Raw genomic sequence first — 16,338 nt, forward strand, 5'->3', positions numbered from 1 at the left:
AAGCATCTGCTGCTAGTCTGACTAGCTGGTCTGTGGCAGGCAGGGGACAAGAGAGCCTGAGCATGCAGTGAAGGTGCCAAGGTGTCCTTGGTGGAGCTCTTCTCGCCCCAGGTATGCTTGCGTGCTGTTCCTGCAGATGGAGGCAACTGTGCCCCCTCCTCTGGACAGTTGGGATCACCCGAGGTCAGGCAATGCCAGGGGAGAACAGTAACATCAAGGTCCTTCCTGATGGCAAAAGACCCCCTTGGTCTCAGCCACAGAGCGGAGAGCATGCTTGGCACGCACTGGCATTACTGGTGCTACTGGTCAGGGAGCTGGAAGGTGTTAGGTTATGTGATAAAGTAGCACAGAGAAACAGTGGCAGGCAGAGGAACCCCAATAACCCAGTCAGAGAACGGGACACCCTTCCCCAGCTCTGCCCAGGCTGTCACTGGCTCATGATCAACCCCATGGTCTGAGGGTGGCACCCATCAGAATGAGTGAATGGGAGCTGCTCTCCCCATCATGCCACAGACTGAAGGGGCACTGCCTAGGAGTATGGGATGTTACGAGAGGCAAAACACAGAGCATTTTAGGATTGCGTGAGACTTACTATGGCATGTTTAGCAGAGTGTCCTGGTTTCAGCTGGGATAATTTTCTTTCTAGTAGCTGGTATAGCATTATGTTTTGAGTTCAGTATGAGAATAATGTTGATAACACACTGATGTTTTCAGTTGTTGCTAAGTAGTGTTTATACCAAGTCAAGGATTTTTCAGCTCCTCATGACCAACAAGCAAGAAGGCTGGAGGGACACAAGAAGCTGGGAGGGGACACAGCTGGGATAGCTGACCCAAACTGGCCAAAGGGATATTCCATACCATGTGACATCACGCCCAGTATATAAACTGGGGGGAGTTGGCCGGGGCAAGGGCAGGGCAGATCGCTGCTAGGGAACTAACTGGGCGTTGGTCAGTGAGTGGTGAGCAATTGCATAGTGCATAACTTGTTTTGTATATTCCATTTTTTTTATTATTATTGCCATGCTATTATTATTATTATCATTATCACTATCATTATTTTCTTCCTTTATGTCCTATTAAACTGTCTTTATCTCAACCCACAAGATCTACTTTTTTTCTATTCTGTCCTCCATCCCACTGGGTGGGAGGGAGTGAGTGAGTGGCTGTGTGGTGCTTAGTTGCTGGCTGGGGTTAAACCACGACACAGAGGAACTAAAAGGTGAGGAAAGAGGCTTCAAGGTGGTTTGGGGGGGGAACAAAGAATGGGAAAATGGGATAAAAGTGTCTGGTCACATGTCACTGGATTGATGGTCAGTACATTTGTCTGGCCATGTCCTGCATCTGATGACTGCACAGCCTGTCCTGTCTTCTTCTCAAACTCAATTTCTATTTTCCTGGGTCAGGGGGGACTCCATTCTGTGTGCATGTGTGTGTCAGTGTCAGACGCATGGAGTCAGATCACAGGTCACAGGGCCAGTGTGCCCATGGTGCCAGAAACTGGAGAGTGAGCATAGGTGCGTTAAGTCTGCCATTGCTAGCAAACAGCAATCTGGACAAGGCAGTGAATAGGTGAAGTGGTGTGGGAGGGAGGGGAGAGACACAGTGTGTGTGTGGGCACATGCATGTACCTGTGCGTGTGCGTGTGTGTCCATGTGCGTGTGTGTGGCAGGACCACAGGGGAGAAGGCTGCCAGCAGGATCAGGAGAGTCCTAGACAACTGCCAGAGAGACCATAGGGTATGGAGATCAACTGAGAACCACTTGTGTGTCTCTGTCTATCTGTGTCTTACACAGCAGTGGGGGAGGAGATCCAAAGGCAAGCTACTAGGTAGACTGATTTTCTAAGCCCACTTACCACAGGGATCCACAGTGTGTGTGTCTATCCGTGTGTTGGTGTCTGTAATGGGGGTGGAGGGGTGGGGCGTGTCTGTAGCAACTGGAGTGGGACTATGGCCTGAGGGACTCATATGTCCAGGTGTCAGCAACTGGGGAGACTGGGAGTCCAGGGTTACCGACTGGGCAGACTGTGTCTAATCCCAGCTACTGGAGAACTCCACATTGTATGTGTATATTCCTGCTAACAGACGTTCGTCAGCCAGCGAGGGGAGCAGGATGAGGCTGTTTGGTGCTGTTTATGTCTGTCCATGTTGTTCTGCATGGCTAGCTGTGTGCGCACATGTAGACGTGTCTTGGACACCTGTGCTTGTGTGTGTGTGCGCCTGTTGGGAAAACATGCTCAACCTCACTACTTGTTAGACCTGGGGCCGCAGCACTGTGGCAGCCTCACCAGCCAGATTCGGCAGCCTCTCATAAAAGGGACTTGAATGATGTAGTGGTGCCGGTGGCCTGGCCAGGGCCACGTGTGCAGCGATGCCTGGACACGTGCAGCCATGCTATGCACCACAGGAGGAGTCAGAGGCACCCAGGCCAGGCTCACAGTGCAGTGCTCGGGCTCTTGATTTCCTCTGCTGTGCAAAAGGCTGAAATAGCTGCACCTCGTGTGCTGGCCTGACCCATTGCTAAGGCCAGGAGGTGGGCAGCTGGGGCCAGGCAGCAGGGCTGCCTGGAGCTGGCAGCATCTGTCCCAGGGGCCAGAAGCAGCCACAGCACAGCACACGTGCCCCAGCTAGTCCCAGGTCTCCCACCCAAGGAACTGTCCAGAGCCACGTGCAGGGTGCAGGTCCCCCCTGGGTGCCTGTGGCTCATGGCATGTTGCCGGCAGCCAAGCCACATGCTGAGCCACACTGTGCCTCAGGTCAGTCTCCCGCTTGCCAGTCCTGCTGGTGCTTCTCCCCAGCACCCGGTGGGCCCACAGTGCCAGCACAATGCGAGCCCAGAGCAGCAGTGATGATGTCCATCTCTGTACAAACAAGTGTGGTTTATTAAGGCATTTCTTTGAGAAGTTGGCACTTGGGTCCAGGCTGTGCTGGAATGGCCCAGTGTGCAGGCCGATGAGCAGCGCCCAATACATGCAGCTCAGCGAGACACGATACAAAAGGTACAAACAAAGTAGAAAACAGGAATCGTAGTACAATGTGTAAAAATAAATAACTGGAGGCTTGGCTCCTGGCTGGGCTTAGCAGCCCATGGCTGTACTCCCCCAGACCAAAGTGGGGCTGCCGTGTGTCTGACCCTTCTATGTAGCGTGCAAGGGGGGGGGTGGAGTGAGCTCTTTGTGTTCCCCTGTCCCAAACATGCAGGGGGGAGCAGGGCTGCTTGGCCACCCTGCAGGCCTGCGCAGGGCTAAGGGAGCACATGGCACCCTTGGCGTGCTCCCCACAGTGCCTGTGAGCAGAACAGCCCATCCAGGAGAGAAGGGATGAGGGGTGCCCGCCCCAAAAGCCTCCATGGGCTGTCCCTGCGCTGAGTGAGGCAGAACCCATCCTCCCTTCCCAGAGCTGCCTTGGGTCCTCCGTGGTTCCCAGGCAGTGCAGGCATGGCCCTGCAGCTGCCTTGGTGCCACCATCACTGCTGCAGATCCCTGTCCCATGTCACTGCCCTGTGCCCAGGACAGCTCCCAGGGCTGCCGGCACCAGGGACCCACTCACATGTGCATTGTGGGGATCAGGGTGCAGCGCTTGCCCGCAGTGTGGGAATACCCACAGTGCAGGCTAGGCTGGGACCTGCAGCACAAACTGGGAGCTTTAGGGCTCAGACCACGACAGATGTGGCTGCAGTGGCAGATGGTTCTTAGTGGGGGGGAGTGGGCAAAAGTGATGGGTTTTCACTGCTGTGATAAAACATTTGGGGCTGGGGTTGCAGCCATGGTGCCGACATGCTTCGGGCTGAGGCTACAGAGTGGGTCTAGGAAAAGTGTGATAGGAAGGAAACTCTGCCAGACCTCCTTCTCAGATGGCTGGGCTTCCTCCCTGACACCACAAATATGCTCACACCCAGGCTGACTGTATTTGGGGCTGCCGCAAGTGCTCCACATGCCCTGTTCCAGGCCCTCCCTCTGCACCCATGCCCGTGTGTGTATCACAGCGACTGTGAGCATCCAGGGCGGCAGTGGCAGGCCCTAGGACTGCACCCCCAGGGCACAGGGCCACGCAATGCGTGCCTGCTCCACTGTGAGCAGCCGTGGGCTGTGGGGTGAGCACTGGGTAGGGAGCTGACCCCAGCGTGAGCATGACACCAGCCGTGAGGCCGGCTCTGTGAGTGGTGCTGGAGTGAGGATGGGGACCTGCCCCATTGAAGTCTGGCTCTATACCACGCTCAGAACATGGCATGAAGGGGTGGTGCAGAGCAGCCCCTGCACAGAGGGCTGGGGCCTGGGAGCTGGGAGTCTGGCACCTACCCATATTTTGGAGGTGTCCCTGGTGGCCCAGACTGTCCTGGTGAGCATGTCACACTGCAGGGCCCTGGGGGAGGCCAGCTGCCCAGTTTCCCACCCAGTGGCTGTAAGGTAACATGCTGGCTGCCACCATGCCAGCTTCAGGCCATGTAGCTTTTTGGGGTACCCCCTCCCACCTGCTCCCCTGTAGCTGCAGGCTGGCCACCAGGCCTGGAGCAGATGGAGTGGGAGGAGGTCACTGGCTTGTGTTGCTGAGTGGCCACATTGCTGCCTTTCCTGGGGCCAGGCTGTCTCGGGGTCAGCTTTGCTGCAGCTCTCATGCTGCTGCTCCTGCCAGCCCCACTGCACAGCCTACCTGGTGCCTGGGCAGTGTCCATGTCCAGTACCCCAGCCAACCCGCAGCCCAGAGTGGTACCTGGCCCCTGAAGCAGCTTCTCCAGGAATGGGGCTCCCATGCTGAGCAGGGCATCCACCTCCCAGCCCAGGCCCTGAGGAACAGGGCTCCCCAGCAGCTCTAGGAAGGAGATCCCTTAAAAGGGTCACATGCAGTGGTGGCAGGTGGAAGGTCTTGAGACACCCCAGAGGATCTCCTTTCCCCCCACCAGCCACGGATAGGCAAGCAGAAAGTGGGCACTGCCTTCTCCTCCCACTCCAGCTTCACCTGGGATGGGTTGCCCCTCACTATCAGGAAGCAGGTTCAGCCATCCCCATCCCCGCAGGCAGCATAGGCAGGCCGGCAGGCTGCTGTGGCTGCACCTGCTGAGCAGTGCATCCCTGCCCTGGGAACATTTCTCCCCAGCCCTGCGACCTCCTGTGGGGAAGGGGCCAGCGGGGATGGCTCAGCGTCCTGCTGCACCCAGGCTGCTGTGTGGCTTAGGCAAGTGCCAAGTGGCTGGGGAAGGGCAGGGTCTGCAATCTGCAGCACCCCGGCACAGCAGGGCAGAGAGCACCCATCTGCTCCCAGCCTCTCTCAGAGCACAGAGTACCATGAAGCACCATCCTGCCAGGCGCTGATCTGAGACACCATGAGCAGTACAAGGAGCCATCGCCCTGGGGTGCTGGCACTAGGATCAGCAGTCCATAGGGCATCAAAACCAGCACTGAGTCTGCCAGACCGCAGGGAGTGACAGGAGGCAACGGCCCCAAAGGACAAAGGAACCCACAGCCCATGGGGGCCCCAGACCAGGCAAGGTGCTAGGAGAGCAGGATTAGCACCCACGCAGAGCAGCCATGGGCTTGGCCCCACTCCTGACCCCATGGCTGTGGGGTGGGGCGGAGGAGTCCATGGGCCCAGGTCTAAATCCTGAGCTCGGCCTCCTCGGGGGGCTCCAGCGAGTGCTCGGCACTGATAGCGGAGGCAGAAGGCCCCTGTGAGATTCCAAAGGGCGAGACCACAGGGGAGCGGGCAGCCAGCGGGGACAGCGAGGGGGAGAAGCTGGGTGACATGGCAGAGGACGAGATGGAGCCCTCATGGCTGATGGGCGAGCGGCGCAGGGAGGATGGGTGTGGGAAGGTCCTGCCCGGCGGTGGCTTGGGGGGCACAGACTTGGCACCCGGGTGGGCCACTGAGGTGATGAGGGGTGGGGGGTCGATGCGGGGCTTGGGCTCTGCCTTGGGCTTGGTCGGGAAGGGCTTGCGCAGGGAGCTTTCATCCTTGAGGCGGGCAATCTCTGTGAAGACACTGGCCAGCGGCTGGAACTGGGGGCACCAGTTCAGCAGGTAATCCCAGTTGTAGCTGCCACGGAGCTCCTCGTCGCTGGCCACGATGGCAGTGAGCGAGCCCTCCACGGAGGGCTTGCCATCCTCTGGGAAGGCATAGTCCTGAGGCGGTGAGGAGACGCTGAGGCCACAGCGCACGCCGAGGAAGGCACTGCCTCCTCCATCCTCGCGGTACAGCTGCGGGGGCGGCCCCGGGAGCAGCAGCCCGGAGCCCTTCTTGCTCTTGAACCACTGGGCACTCTCCAGGGCGGCCGGCTCGCAGGAGATGTCAGAGAGCTGGTCAGCATCTTGCTGGATGCCAGAGTCAGGGCCACGGGCAGAGATGTGCTCCTGCATGGAGGCCGTGATGCTGGCCACGCGAGGGTACTCATTGATCATCCGGATCTCATCGTCCTCAGCAGCTTCAGCGGAGCCTCGGCCGCTGGAGTGTGAGGGGTCCAGCGAGCCGCCCCGCGTGTAGGGCCCTGCCGGCTCACCCCCGTACCCTGGTAGGGCCTGGTGGTAAATGTGCTCACCCCCGGGAAGCGCCGGCTCCTCGCGGCCAAGCTTCTGCAGGGAGCCACTCTGCACGCGGCCCAGCGGGCTGTCCCCCTCTGGCTTCTCATGGCCCCGGCGGTGACGAGAGCGGACCAGCGCCAGCACAATGGCCACAGCGGCCAGCACCACGACAACCCCCAGTGAGGCAGCCACGGCCACCAGCAGCAGGTTGAGATCTGGAGCGAGGCCAAAGGAGGTGTGTGTGACGTCGATGGTGACCTGCACAGAGGCCGAGCGGGATGCGGGCAGGGGGCTGCGTGCCTGCACCTCCAGGCTCATCTCGCGTGGCTCTCGCTTGGCACGCCCAGCCCCAGCCTGGGGCTGGCTGTCCACACGCAGGTAGATGGTGCCTGTGGTTTGGTTGATGGCAAAGTACGGCGAGGGCTTTGCCAGGGAGTACAGTATGACGCCGTCGGCCCCCTCATCCTCATCTGTTGCCAGCACCCGCCCGATGCTCTGCCCTTTGTGGGCGCCCTCAGGGACCTCAAAGTTGAAGGAGGGACTCAGGAATATGGGATCATATTCATCCTCCCCTGTCACCAGCACCCGCACAGTCACCGTGGCGGAGGCATTGCCAGCATCAGTGGCCCTGACTAGGAGTTGGAAGGCTTTGGTTCGTTCATAGTCAAACGTAAGTCGGGAGCGCAGCTCCCCAGAGCTGCTGTTGACAGCGAAGGCATCCCGGCCCTCTGCCATGCCGGGCTCACCCACTGGCTGCTCCAGCACTGTGTACCGCAGTTCCCCAAAGACACCGGTGTCTGCGTCGACGGCACGCAGCGTGGTGACCAGTGTGCCAGGAGGCAGGTTCTCCCGCATGCTGGCACTCAGCACCTCCACTGGGAAGTACGGCTTGTTATCGTTGACGTCTTTCACCTCGATGGCTACAGGTACCAGTGCAAAGTGTCCGCCTGGCACGTCCGTGGCCTGCACCACAAGTGCGTGCAGTGCCTGGGCCTCCCGGTCCAGGGGCCGTGCCAGGCACAGGGCTCCCGTGCTCTCGTGAAGTTGGAAAAGCCCATGCTGGTCACCTGAACTGATGGTGTAGTGAACATGGCCACGGGGCCCCGAGTCAGCATCGTGGGCCACCACACGCAGCAGCTCCGTGCCGGGTGGTGCGCTCTCACTCACCGCTGTGCGGTACTCAGCTCGGGTGAACACGGGTGGGTTGTCGTTGACATCCCGCACGGTGATGAGCACAGGCACTGTGGTGCTGCGCTGTGGCAGGCCCCGGTCTGAGGCTGCCACAGTGAGGTTGTAGACCGGGATGGCCTCAAAGTCTAAGGGCTCCACAAGCACCAAGGCACCCTGAGTGCGGAGATGCCCCCCTGCCCAGGCCACCCGGCTCTCCACCTGGAAGGCATTGCCGCCATTGCCACTGACGATGGTGTAGTCGAAGCCGGCATTCTCCCGGGAGAGGTCAGCATCACCTGCCTCTAGCGTTAGCACGGTGGTTCCTGGGCGCAGGTCCTCAGGGACACTGGCATTGTAGTGTGGCACCTGGAAGCTGGGGCTGTGGTCATTTACATCTAGCACCTGGAGCTGCACTGTGGCCCAGGATGAGAGGCTGGGAGAGCCACAGTCACGGGCCTCCACCACCAGGTCCAGGGTGGGCTGGCTGGCGTCGAATTCCACCCGCCGTATGGTGAAGAGGGTCCCTGTGAGGGCACAAAGCCAGAGTCAGCATGGGGCCAGCAGGGAGCTGGGAAGAGTGTTAGGGTTATTGGCTGGAGGAACAGGCATCTGGGATGCTGTGGTGGGAGCGCTCGATGGACACACCACCATGTCTGCCTCACTGGCCAACCCAGACTGTGACCTGGTGAGGGGCTGAGCCTGGGCCAGCATGGGAGCACCTCCCTCTGCAGGCACTGTCAGAGCAACCCACAAGATGGGGCCCACACAACAGCCAGCAGCACGCACCATTGCTGGGGTCGATGGCGATGTCAGGGCTGGGCACGGCCAGGTGGAAGGTGACATTCCCATTGCTCCCTGAGTCTGGGTCAGTTGCGCTCACGGTGAGAATGATGCTGCCTGCAGGCGTGTGCTCTGGCAACGTCACCTGGAAGAGGAGGAAGCCCCAGTCAGCGCCAGGTCCCCCATGCGGTCTCTCCAGCCAGCCAGCAGGGCTGGGAGAAGGTCTGGGGCTGGTCAGGGCAGTGATAGCCAAGGTGGCTCAGCTCATGGCTGGCACACTGAGGGGGCCCATCCCACCTGCACAGCACCTAGCCTTGTTAGTGCGACTCCCAACCAGCTTCAGCATTGAGTTCCTGATCCTTTTCTCTACTTTGCTCTGCTACTCTGAGAGCTGATACTTTCTCCACAGAGGGTATTTTATACAAATCAAAACAGCTCTTGTCTTTTTGGTGTGCCAAACAGCACATACAGACAGTTCCATTGGTCTGTGCTCTCACAACCTTCAAGCATTTCTGTAGCTTCCCACCTCTACTCCAGAGATGTAGCACACTGCAAAAGTCAGCTTTCATCCAGTGATCTGCCTATGGGCCCTCAGCACAGGTCTCGCCAGAAACACTTGTCCAGGTTGTGACCCATCTCCCACCACTTCTGGCCTTCCCACTGTTCCCACCTATTCCAGTATGAACCGTCTGCATGCAGCTGTGCAAGCCCGCAGCTGCTGATCCCAGTGCTATGTGCCTGGTTTCAGCCTCCTGTCCATGCCACAGTGACAGCATGACAGGTGTCAGGATGTGGATGGGAGCCCAGGAAGAGAGGGGCCAGGATGGGCTCAGACCCATCCTCAAGGGGATCTCTGTGCCTTGTAAGGCCAGGTGAGCCAGGCAGGAGCAGCAGAGGGGCTCGTGCAGGATGGTCCACACTGCCTGGCACACCTGTGTGCACAGTACCTGATAGAAGCCCTGGCTGAAAGTCGGTGCGTTGTCATTCACATCCTCCACAACGACAGTGAGGTTGGCCTCGGTCTCATGGCGGGTGTCAGAGGCACGCAAGGTGACAGTGTAGTGGCTGCGCTGTTCATGGTCCAGTGGCCCCGTCAGGGCAATGCGTCCCCCATACCGCAGCACACTGAATGTGCCCACAGCATCACCATCCAGCATGAGCGTGTAGGAGAGCGCGGGGCCTGAGTCCACATCATTCCCGGTCAGCTGGGCTATCTGGGTGCCCAGCAGTGTGTCTGTGGAGAGGCAAGGCATGAGCAAGCAGCTCCACCACCTTGGAGAAGACCTGGCTCATGTGGTGGGAGACCAGCTCAGTCCAGAGCCTGAGCACTGGGGACAAGGGGGAGATGCTAGGGGTGAAGGGGAAGGTCCTGGGAGCTAGGCAGGGCAGGCCAAGGCTGGCACAGGCACAGGGCACACAGGCCAAGGAGAGAGAGCAGGCAGGGCAGGTGTGTGCAGCCAGAGCCCCTACAGTGTGAGCAAGGTCCAGGGATGAGTTGGGAATTCAACTGGTTCCCTCAGGACACAGCTGCAGCATAGGGGCTGTACAACCCCCAGCCCCAGGCCATCACATACAGGGCAATGCCGAAGAGCTCAGGGGGAGCTCAGCCAGCGGGTCAGCACAAGCCAGCCCTTGGCAAGGGAATGGACAGGCCTCTATGGGGGCTTCTCCCGACCCACAGGTGTCCATCGCGCCTCAGCTTTTGCCATCAGTGACGCATTACCTCATGGGGCTGAGCTGCACTTACTCTCTGGGACCCGCACCTCCCAGGGAAACGGGATGGTGGGGCTATTGTCATTGATGTCCATCACCACGACGGTCAGCGTGGCAGAGCCCACAAGAGGCGGAGTCCCTCTGTCCATTGCCGTTACCACCAAACTGTGGGCAAGCACAAGGGCACAGCACAAGGTTCACAGATGTGTGGCCATATGTGTGAGGGAGCAATGCATGCATGCACAGCATCTGGAACATGTCAGGGGATTACTGCATGTGTGCACAGGGTTGGAGTGTGTACATGTGGTAGTGGAACTATGCACAGCATCTGGAGTGTCTGGGGCAATGGATATGTGCAGAGCATCTGGAATGCATGTGTGGGGCAGTGGATGTGTGTACATCCACAGTATGGTGGGGCAGGACAGCAGATGGATGCATATTTGAGGTGCGTGTTTGGAGGGCAATGGGTTTGTGTCCAGCACCTGGAACATATGAGCAGGCAGTGAATCTGGGCACAAGTGTTTGGAGCATGTGGTGAGCAGTGTATTCATGCACAGACCTCGCATGGGCACGTGGGACAAAAGATGCATGCGTGATTGGAGGCTTTTGCAAGGGGACGTAGTGGATGCACCCGTAGCATTTTCAGTCTATGCAAGGGGCCAGAGTCTGGAATGTGTGTGGGAGATGATGCAGGCAGAGCATGTTGTGGGGTGCAGGGAGAAAGGCATTTGGAGCAATCTGGGTGTTGGGGAATGCACGGAGCCTCTTTAAGGAATGGTGATGAGTATGTGAACAGAATGAATGCCGTAGGCCTCCCCATGCCTGGCATGAGGGGAGAGAGACATGTAGCCATTGGAGCATATGGGGGAGAGAACGTAGCCTGTGTGGGGTGGCAGAAGTTGTTCTTTGCATCTGAACGATGCATGTGTAAAAGGGCAGGGGAAGTCTTAAATTCATTGTCTGTAGTGTTTGCCGTTATCTTATGTAGCTAGACTGGCTGGATGATGTCTAGAGTGTGTGCACACGGCAAGGGGTCCAGAGCACCTGCACTGAATGCAGGAGGGCTTGCAAGAGGGTTCGGGGCAGTGCATAGCACCTGGAGCATGTGTGGCAGGGCAGAAGGGTGCAATGCATGGGAGTGGGAAGGGACTGAGCATATGTGGTCTGGATTAAGCAGGCACGGAAGGGAATGGATGCAACCACTGAAGAGTCCACTGCCCCCCCTGCCAATCTTCTCAGATTTGCAGAGACCAGGCTGAACAGAGCACTGGCTCATCTCACAGCCATCTGTCATGCCTTCAACACCATTTGCTCCCCATATTAACACTAAGCCTAAGTTCCTGCTGTTTGGCAAAAACATTTTACAGACAGGGCTGAGACAGCTTTGGGTGGCACAAAGTAGCAGAGTATCCTCCGCAGCCTTGGCGATGCTGCTCCACAGCTATGCCCCCCTCATATCTGAGGCACAAGTTAGTCTGTCTCCACTCACCGGGTCTGGGACCAGATCTCCCTGTCCAGGATGGCAGCAGTAGTGATAGTGCCAGTCTGAGGATCTATGTGGTACAAGCCTGTCATTGGCAGGGACTGGTTGATGGCATAAGTCACCTGCCCATTTGCTCCCTGATCCAGATCATCTGCCAGGACCTGCAAAGCCACAGGAGAGATTCAGTAGTGCAGTTGTGGAGCCCTGCAAACCACAAACCTCCAAGACTAGACCTATCCATAGGTGCCAGCCCCAGGCCCAGGGCACAGGCCCCCAGCCCCTCACCCCAGCAGAGAGGCAGGCCAGAGTTCCAGATGCCCCTGTTTGTGCCTGCAGTGATACCTGGATGACTGGTGAGTCATAGGTCTGTGACTCCCAGATGAACGCCACATAGTTCTGCAGCTGGAAGCGTGGCAAGTTGTCATTCACATCTTGCAGGTTAAGGTTTATGGCCATAAAGCTGAAGGAAGCTGCTGTCTCTGCCTGGACCACAAGGCGCAGCCGGGGGCTGGCCTCAAAATCCAGGCTGCTGGAGTCCTGAACTGAGATGGCACCTGGAGCAGGGAAACAGCAGGATGAGGTGAGTGAAGAGCCAGCACATCTATCCCTCATCTTCTCTTTTGTTCCCTTACACTCAGTCCATCCCTCTGCTCATCCATCCATTCTCAAATAGACCAAACAAACACACTGAGCTCTTCTGAGCCCTTTCCAAACTGACAGCCTTCTTATCAGTCCCAGTGAGCTGCCCTGGGTGATAAATCCTGCACCTTGCGCAGGACAGACAGCTTCTGTTTACATTAAAGCATGCAATAGTCCTCCCATTATCAAGACACCATCTGAGGCATGGCCAGTTTGAAAAAGAACTGCTCCATGTCAAGCCCCATACTGCTCCACAAGCTCATCAAGATCCAAGCCAAACTCACCAAACTGCATCTGTTAGTCTAGGTCAAATCCTTACAAAGACACTGTAGGAGCTGCCAGCAGTTCTTCTGCGAGGGGTCTGAGGACAGACATCCATTCTTGTCCTCCTGAGCCACTGTGCACCTGGGCTTTTGTAGTGACAAGGTATTGCTGTCCCACACAGGAAGGTGGAGGGCATCCAAAAAGATATCCTGACTGGCAGCATTCCTACAGGCATGCATTCAAATGTAATGAGGAAGAACTGCGCTCCTGTGGCTGAATTCCTGCCTTGGGGAGTCCTGCGGAGCCTCACTCTCTCTGCAGCCTGTTTCAGCATCTACATGCAACCACCAGGTGAACTGGTCAGGTGATAGGGATGCCATATCAGGCATCTAGAACAGCTATGTGGCCTTGGACAAACTTAGCTTCTGTGTAAGAGCTCTGCGGCCAGCTTTGCATGATAAAATGAGTTCCAATGCACACAGTTGAAATCAGGCTGTATGTCCGAATGGAAAACACAGAATACAGCTACCAGCATGGTGGCCTGGTTTGGAGAATGGCTGTGTCCTCACCTCCTGCAACCCAAGGGCTGGGAGCCAGCTGTGCTTCCTTGTCCCTCCAGCACCATTTGGCTGCCAGAGCAGGCCCTGCCTCCAGGTCTGGTTTGGCCCAGAGAAAATACAAGGAAAGCAGTCAGCAGCAGTCTGCCTTCTGAGGGTTGTTCCTGCCTGGGACAGAAGCAGCAGAGCCTGAGGTGCCACAGTATGGGGCTGAGTATGCTCCTGTGACATGCCCTAGCTCTGCTCTTGTCCAAAGCAGGCACTTTAGTATGCTCACCAATGCAAAGCTCTGACACACCTCCTGTGGAGATCACCTCTGGTCCTCCCTGGTGAGGACGTAAGCCTGGGGATGGCTGAGGACAGTCATGGACTGGTGCCCATGTACTGGACCATTATCAAAGCAGAGATGAAGGACAGGGGCCCAGTGTAGCACTGCTGGGCAGCTGGCACAGGGCAGGAGAGCAGCACTATGCCAGCCTCCCTTGGCCTCCTTCACTGTGGTGCTCCAGCACCCCGTATCTGGTTGCAGCATACAGTCCCTTGCCCTGGGAGAAAGCAGGGCAGCCCTTACAGACAAACCAGACTCAAGGAGGGACATGTTTTAAGGGAAAAATCCTGTATTCTGGGCACTTTGCCTGAGGGAAATGTTTCCTCATTGAGATGAAGTGGTATTGCCACAGCAACCAAGGTGCAACAGAGGTGCAGCCAGGACATGTCCAGGGTATTCTGAGAACCACTGGCACACACAGCTTGAGCAGAGGCAAGATGAAGGGATGCAAAGGGACAGTGATCACAGGGGGTGGATGTGATTCTGTGACCCCATCAGGCCTTGCTGCTGCACAGCATGGCAGCTTGCTACGCAGACCAGTGTAACAGCCGCACATGGTGTAGCAGAGCCCTGCTCATACTACCTAGGACAGCAGGGAGACAGGACCTCTCTGCATGACTGACCTCACAGGTCTTAGCCTCCCAGTGGGGAGCACGGTCCCTGTGTGTAGGTTCTGGCTGCAGACCTGGGTAGAAAAGCACAGAGGAGAAGAAGGGCTCTGTGAGGTCTGTTCCAGCTGAGTTGTTGGCACAGGGGTTCAGTTGTAAGCTGGTGCAGTGGTGCTGTGCTGCACCAGGTCTGCTCAGGGGCAGACCACTGGGCAGATCTGAGCAGTTGCTGTTCTCGCATAGCCTGGCTCTGAACTGGACAGACAGGACAAGGCATGGTTCTGGCAGCCCCATGGGCAGCCTGGGAGTCACTTGGGCTTGTTTTCACCTGCAGGCTATAATGGCAGCCATGTAGGCTGTGGCTGAGAGACCCGGGTGCACATAGGAGCATGGTGACTGCTGGCTCAGAGACCTGGGTGCTGGCTCAGGGACCAGACAGAATTGGCCAGGGTGCCACCCTGTCAGCCCTGCCTTCATGGACATAGCAGCTTTGGCCCAGCTCCATAGCTATCAAATGCTCACTCCTGAATGGGAGCTTCAGACAGACACACTCCTATGGCACTGTGTGAAGCCTGCTCCTTCACAGGCAGCAGTCCCTGGGAACTGAAAGCATGCAGAATAGCCCTGGGGACAACAGCTCTCCACAGTCAAAGACCTCTGTAAGCCTGATTGGGACTTTAGTACACCTGCCCATTGACTCTGGGTTTCAGGAACTGCAGACTACCAACTCCTGAGCTCAGTTTGGGATTGGGGGTTACTCTGTTTGGGTGCTGGCATGCACCAGGTGACAGAGGAATTGCAGTCAGGCTGTGCGTGTAGCTTTGTTGCAAGGTGGCATCAGGCCCTGTGGGACAGCCGGGGTGCAGGCAGTCCTGTGGGGGCAGCTCAGCATGATGCTGGCTGGCTGCCATGATGCAAGGCTGCAGCAGGAAACTTGCAGCTCAGGCTCCTCAGGACTCAGTGGGGCCATCCCCTAATGGGGGTTCGGACCCCCTTCATGAGAAAATGTGCTGGTCTGGCCTCCCCACAGTGCTCTCAGTGCCCATGCTGTAGCTTGCCTGCAGCAGAAGAACGGAGCAGTGAGTGGCTTGCAGTGACACCAGGGTGCTGAGGAGTCTGTATGGCAGCTGAGGGGATGCATGGTGACAGCGGGCTGCCATGGGCACTGTGATTTCAGATGGGTACTTGTGCATAGCTGAGCATTTCCCACCATGCCCACGGGTGACTTGCAGTGGCCAGTACTTAATCATGGCGCCAACGCATTGCCATACCATGGGTGGCTCACAAGGACCTGCACAGTGGCCATGGGCTGCAGAGGGCACAAGCACAGTGTCAGAAAGATCTCTGTCAGCCTGGGATCCTGTCCCAAACCCAACCATTTAGGAGGCACAAGAGAATGGGGTTTTAACAAGAAGCTCCAGCTTGATGTCTGGGCTCCAAGGACTGACTTTCCAATATCATAGAATAGTTTGAGTTGGAAGGGACCTTTAAAGGTCATCTAGTCCAACCCTCCCGCGCAAGAAGCAGGGACATTTTCAACTAGATCAGCTTGCTCAGAGCCCCATCCAACCTGACCTTGAATGTGTCCAGGGATGGGGCATCCACAACCTTTCTGGGCAACCTGCTCCAGTGCCTCACCACCCTCATACTGAATAATTTCTTCCTTATATCTAATCTAAATCTACCCTCTTTCAGTTTAAAACCATACTCCTTGTCCTACTACAGGCCCTGCTAAAAAGTCTGTCCTCATCTTTCTTACAAGCCCCCTTTAAGTACTGAAAGGCTGCAATAAGGTCTCCCTGGAGCCTTCTCTTCTCCAGGCTGAACAACCCCCAACTCTCTCAGCCTGTCCTCACGGGAGAGGCCTTCCAGCCCCCTGACTGTTTTCATGGCCCTCCTCTGGACCCACTCCAACACGTCCATGTCTTTCCCGTGCTGAGGACTCCAGAGCTGGATGCAGTACTCCAGAGGGAGGTCTCATGAGAGCAGAGTAGAGGGGCAGAATCACCTCCCTCGACCTGCTGGCCACACTTTTTTTGATGCGGCCCAGGATGTGGTTGGCTTTCTGGGCTGCAAGCACCTATTGCTGGGTCATGTCCAGCTTTTCATCCACCAATATCCCCAAGTCCTTCTCCGTGGGGCTGCTCTCAATCCCTTCTTCCCCCAGCCTGTATTGATACTGGGGGTTGTGATATCCCAGTCTCTTCCAAACTACAGGGCAAGCACTAACCTCACAGCGAGGCACCCCTCACCCTACCCTCAGCCAGGCTTTCCCTGATGCCAAGG

General features: G+C 57.4%; 1 protein-coding gene across 3 annotated transcripts in view; it reads right to left on the reverse strand.

Annotated features, from left to right (window-relative positions):
* Positions 1-2,862: 2,862 nt before the first annotated feature.
* The window catches only part of DCHS1 (dachsous cadherin-related 1), a 54,270-nt gene continuing 40,794 nt past the window's right edge, over positions 2,863-16,338 (reverse strand). For all 3 annotated transcript variants that reach the window (XM_049823171.1, XM_049823173.1, XM_049823172.1), the window contains 6 exons: positions 11,999-12,210; positions 11,663-11,817; positions 10,208-10,338; positions 9,408-9,694; positions 8,467-8,605; positions 2,863-8,204 (listed from right to left, as the gene is read on the reverse strand). In XM_049823171.1, coding sequence (XP_049679128.1) covers positions 5,590-8,204; positions 8,467-8,605; positions 9,408-9,694; positions 10,208-10,338; positions 11,663-11,817; positions 11,999-12,210 — 3,539 coding nt within the window. In that variant the 3' untranslated portion in view covers positions 2,863-5,589. The remainder of the gene's footprint in view (positions 8,205-8,466; positions 8,606-9,407; positions 9,695-10,207; positions 10,339-11,662; positions 11,818-11,998; positions 12,211-16,338) is intronic.

The sequence above is a fragment of the Accipiter gentilis genome, chromosome 19 (assembly GCF_929443795.1).
Source record: "Accipiter gentilis chromosome 19, bAccGen1.1, whole genome shotgun sequence".
NCBI lineage: Eukaryota > Metazoa > Chordata > Aves > Accipitriformes > Accipitridae > Astur > Astur gentilis.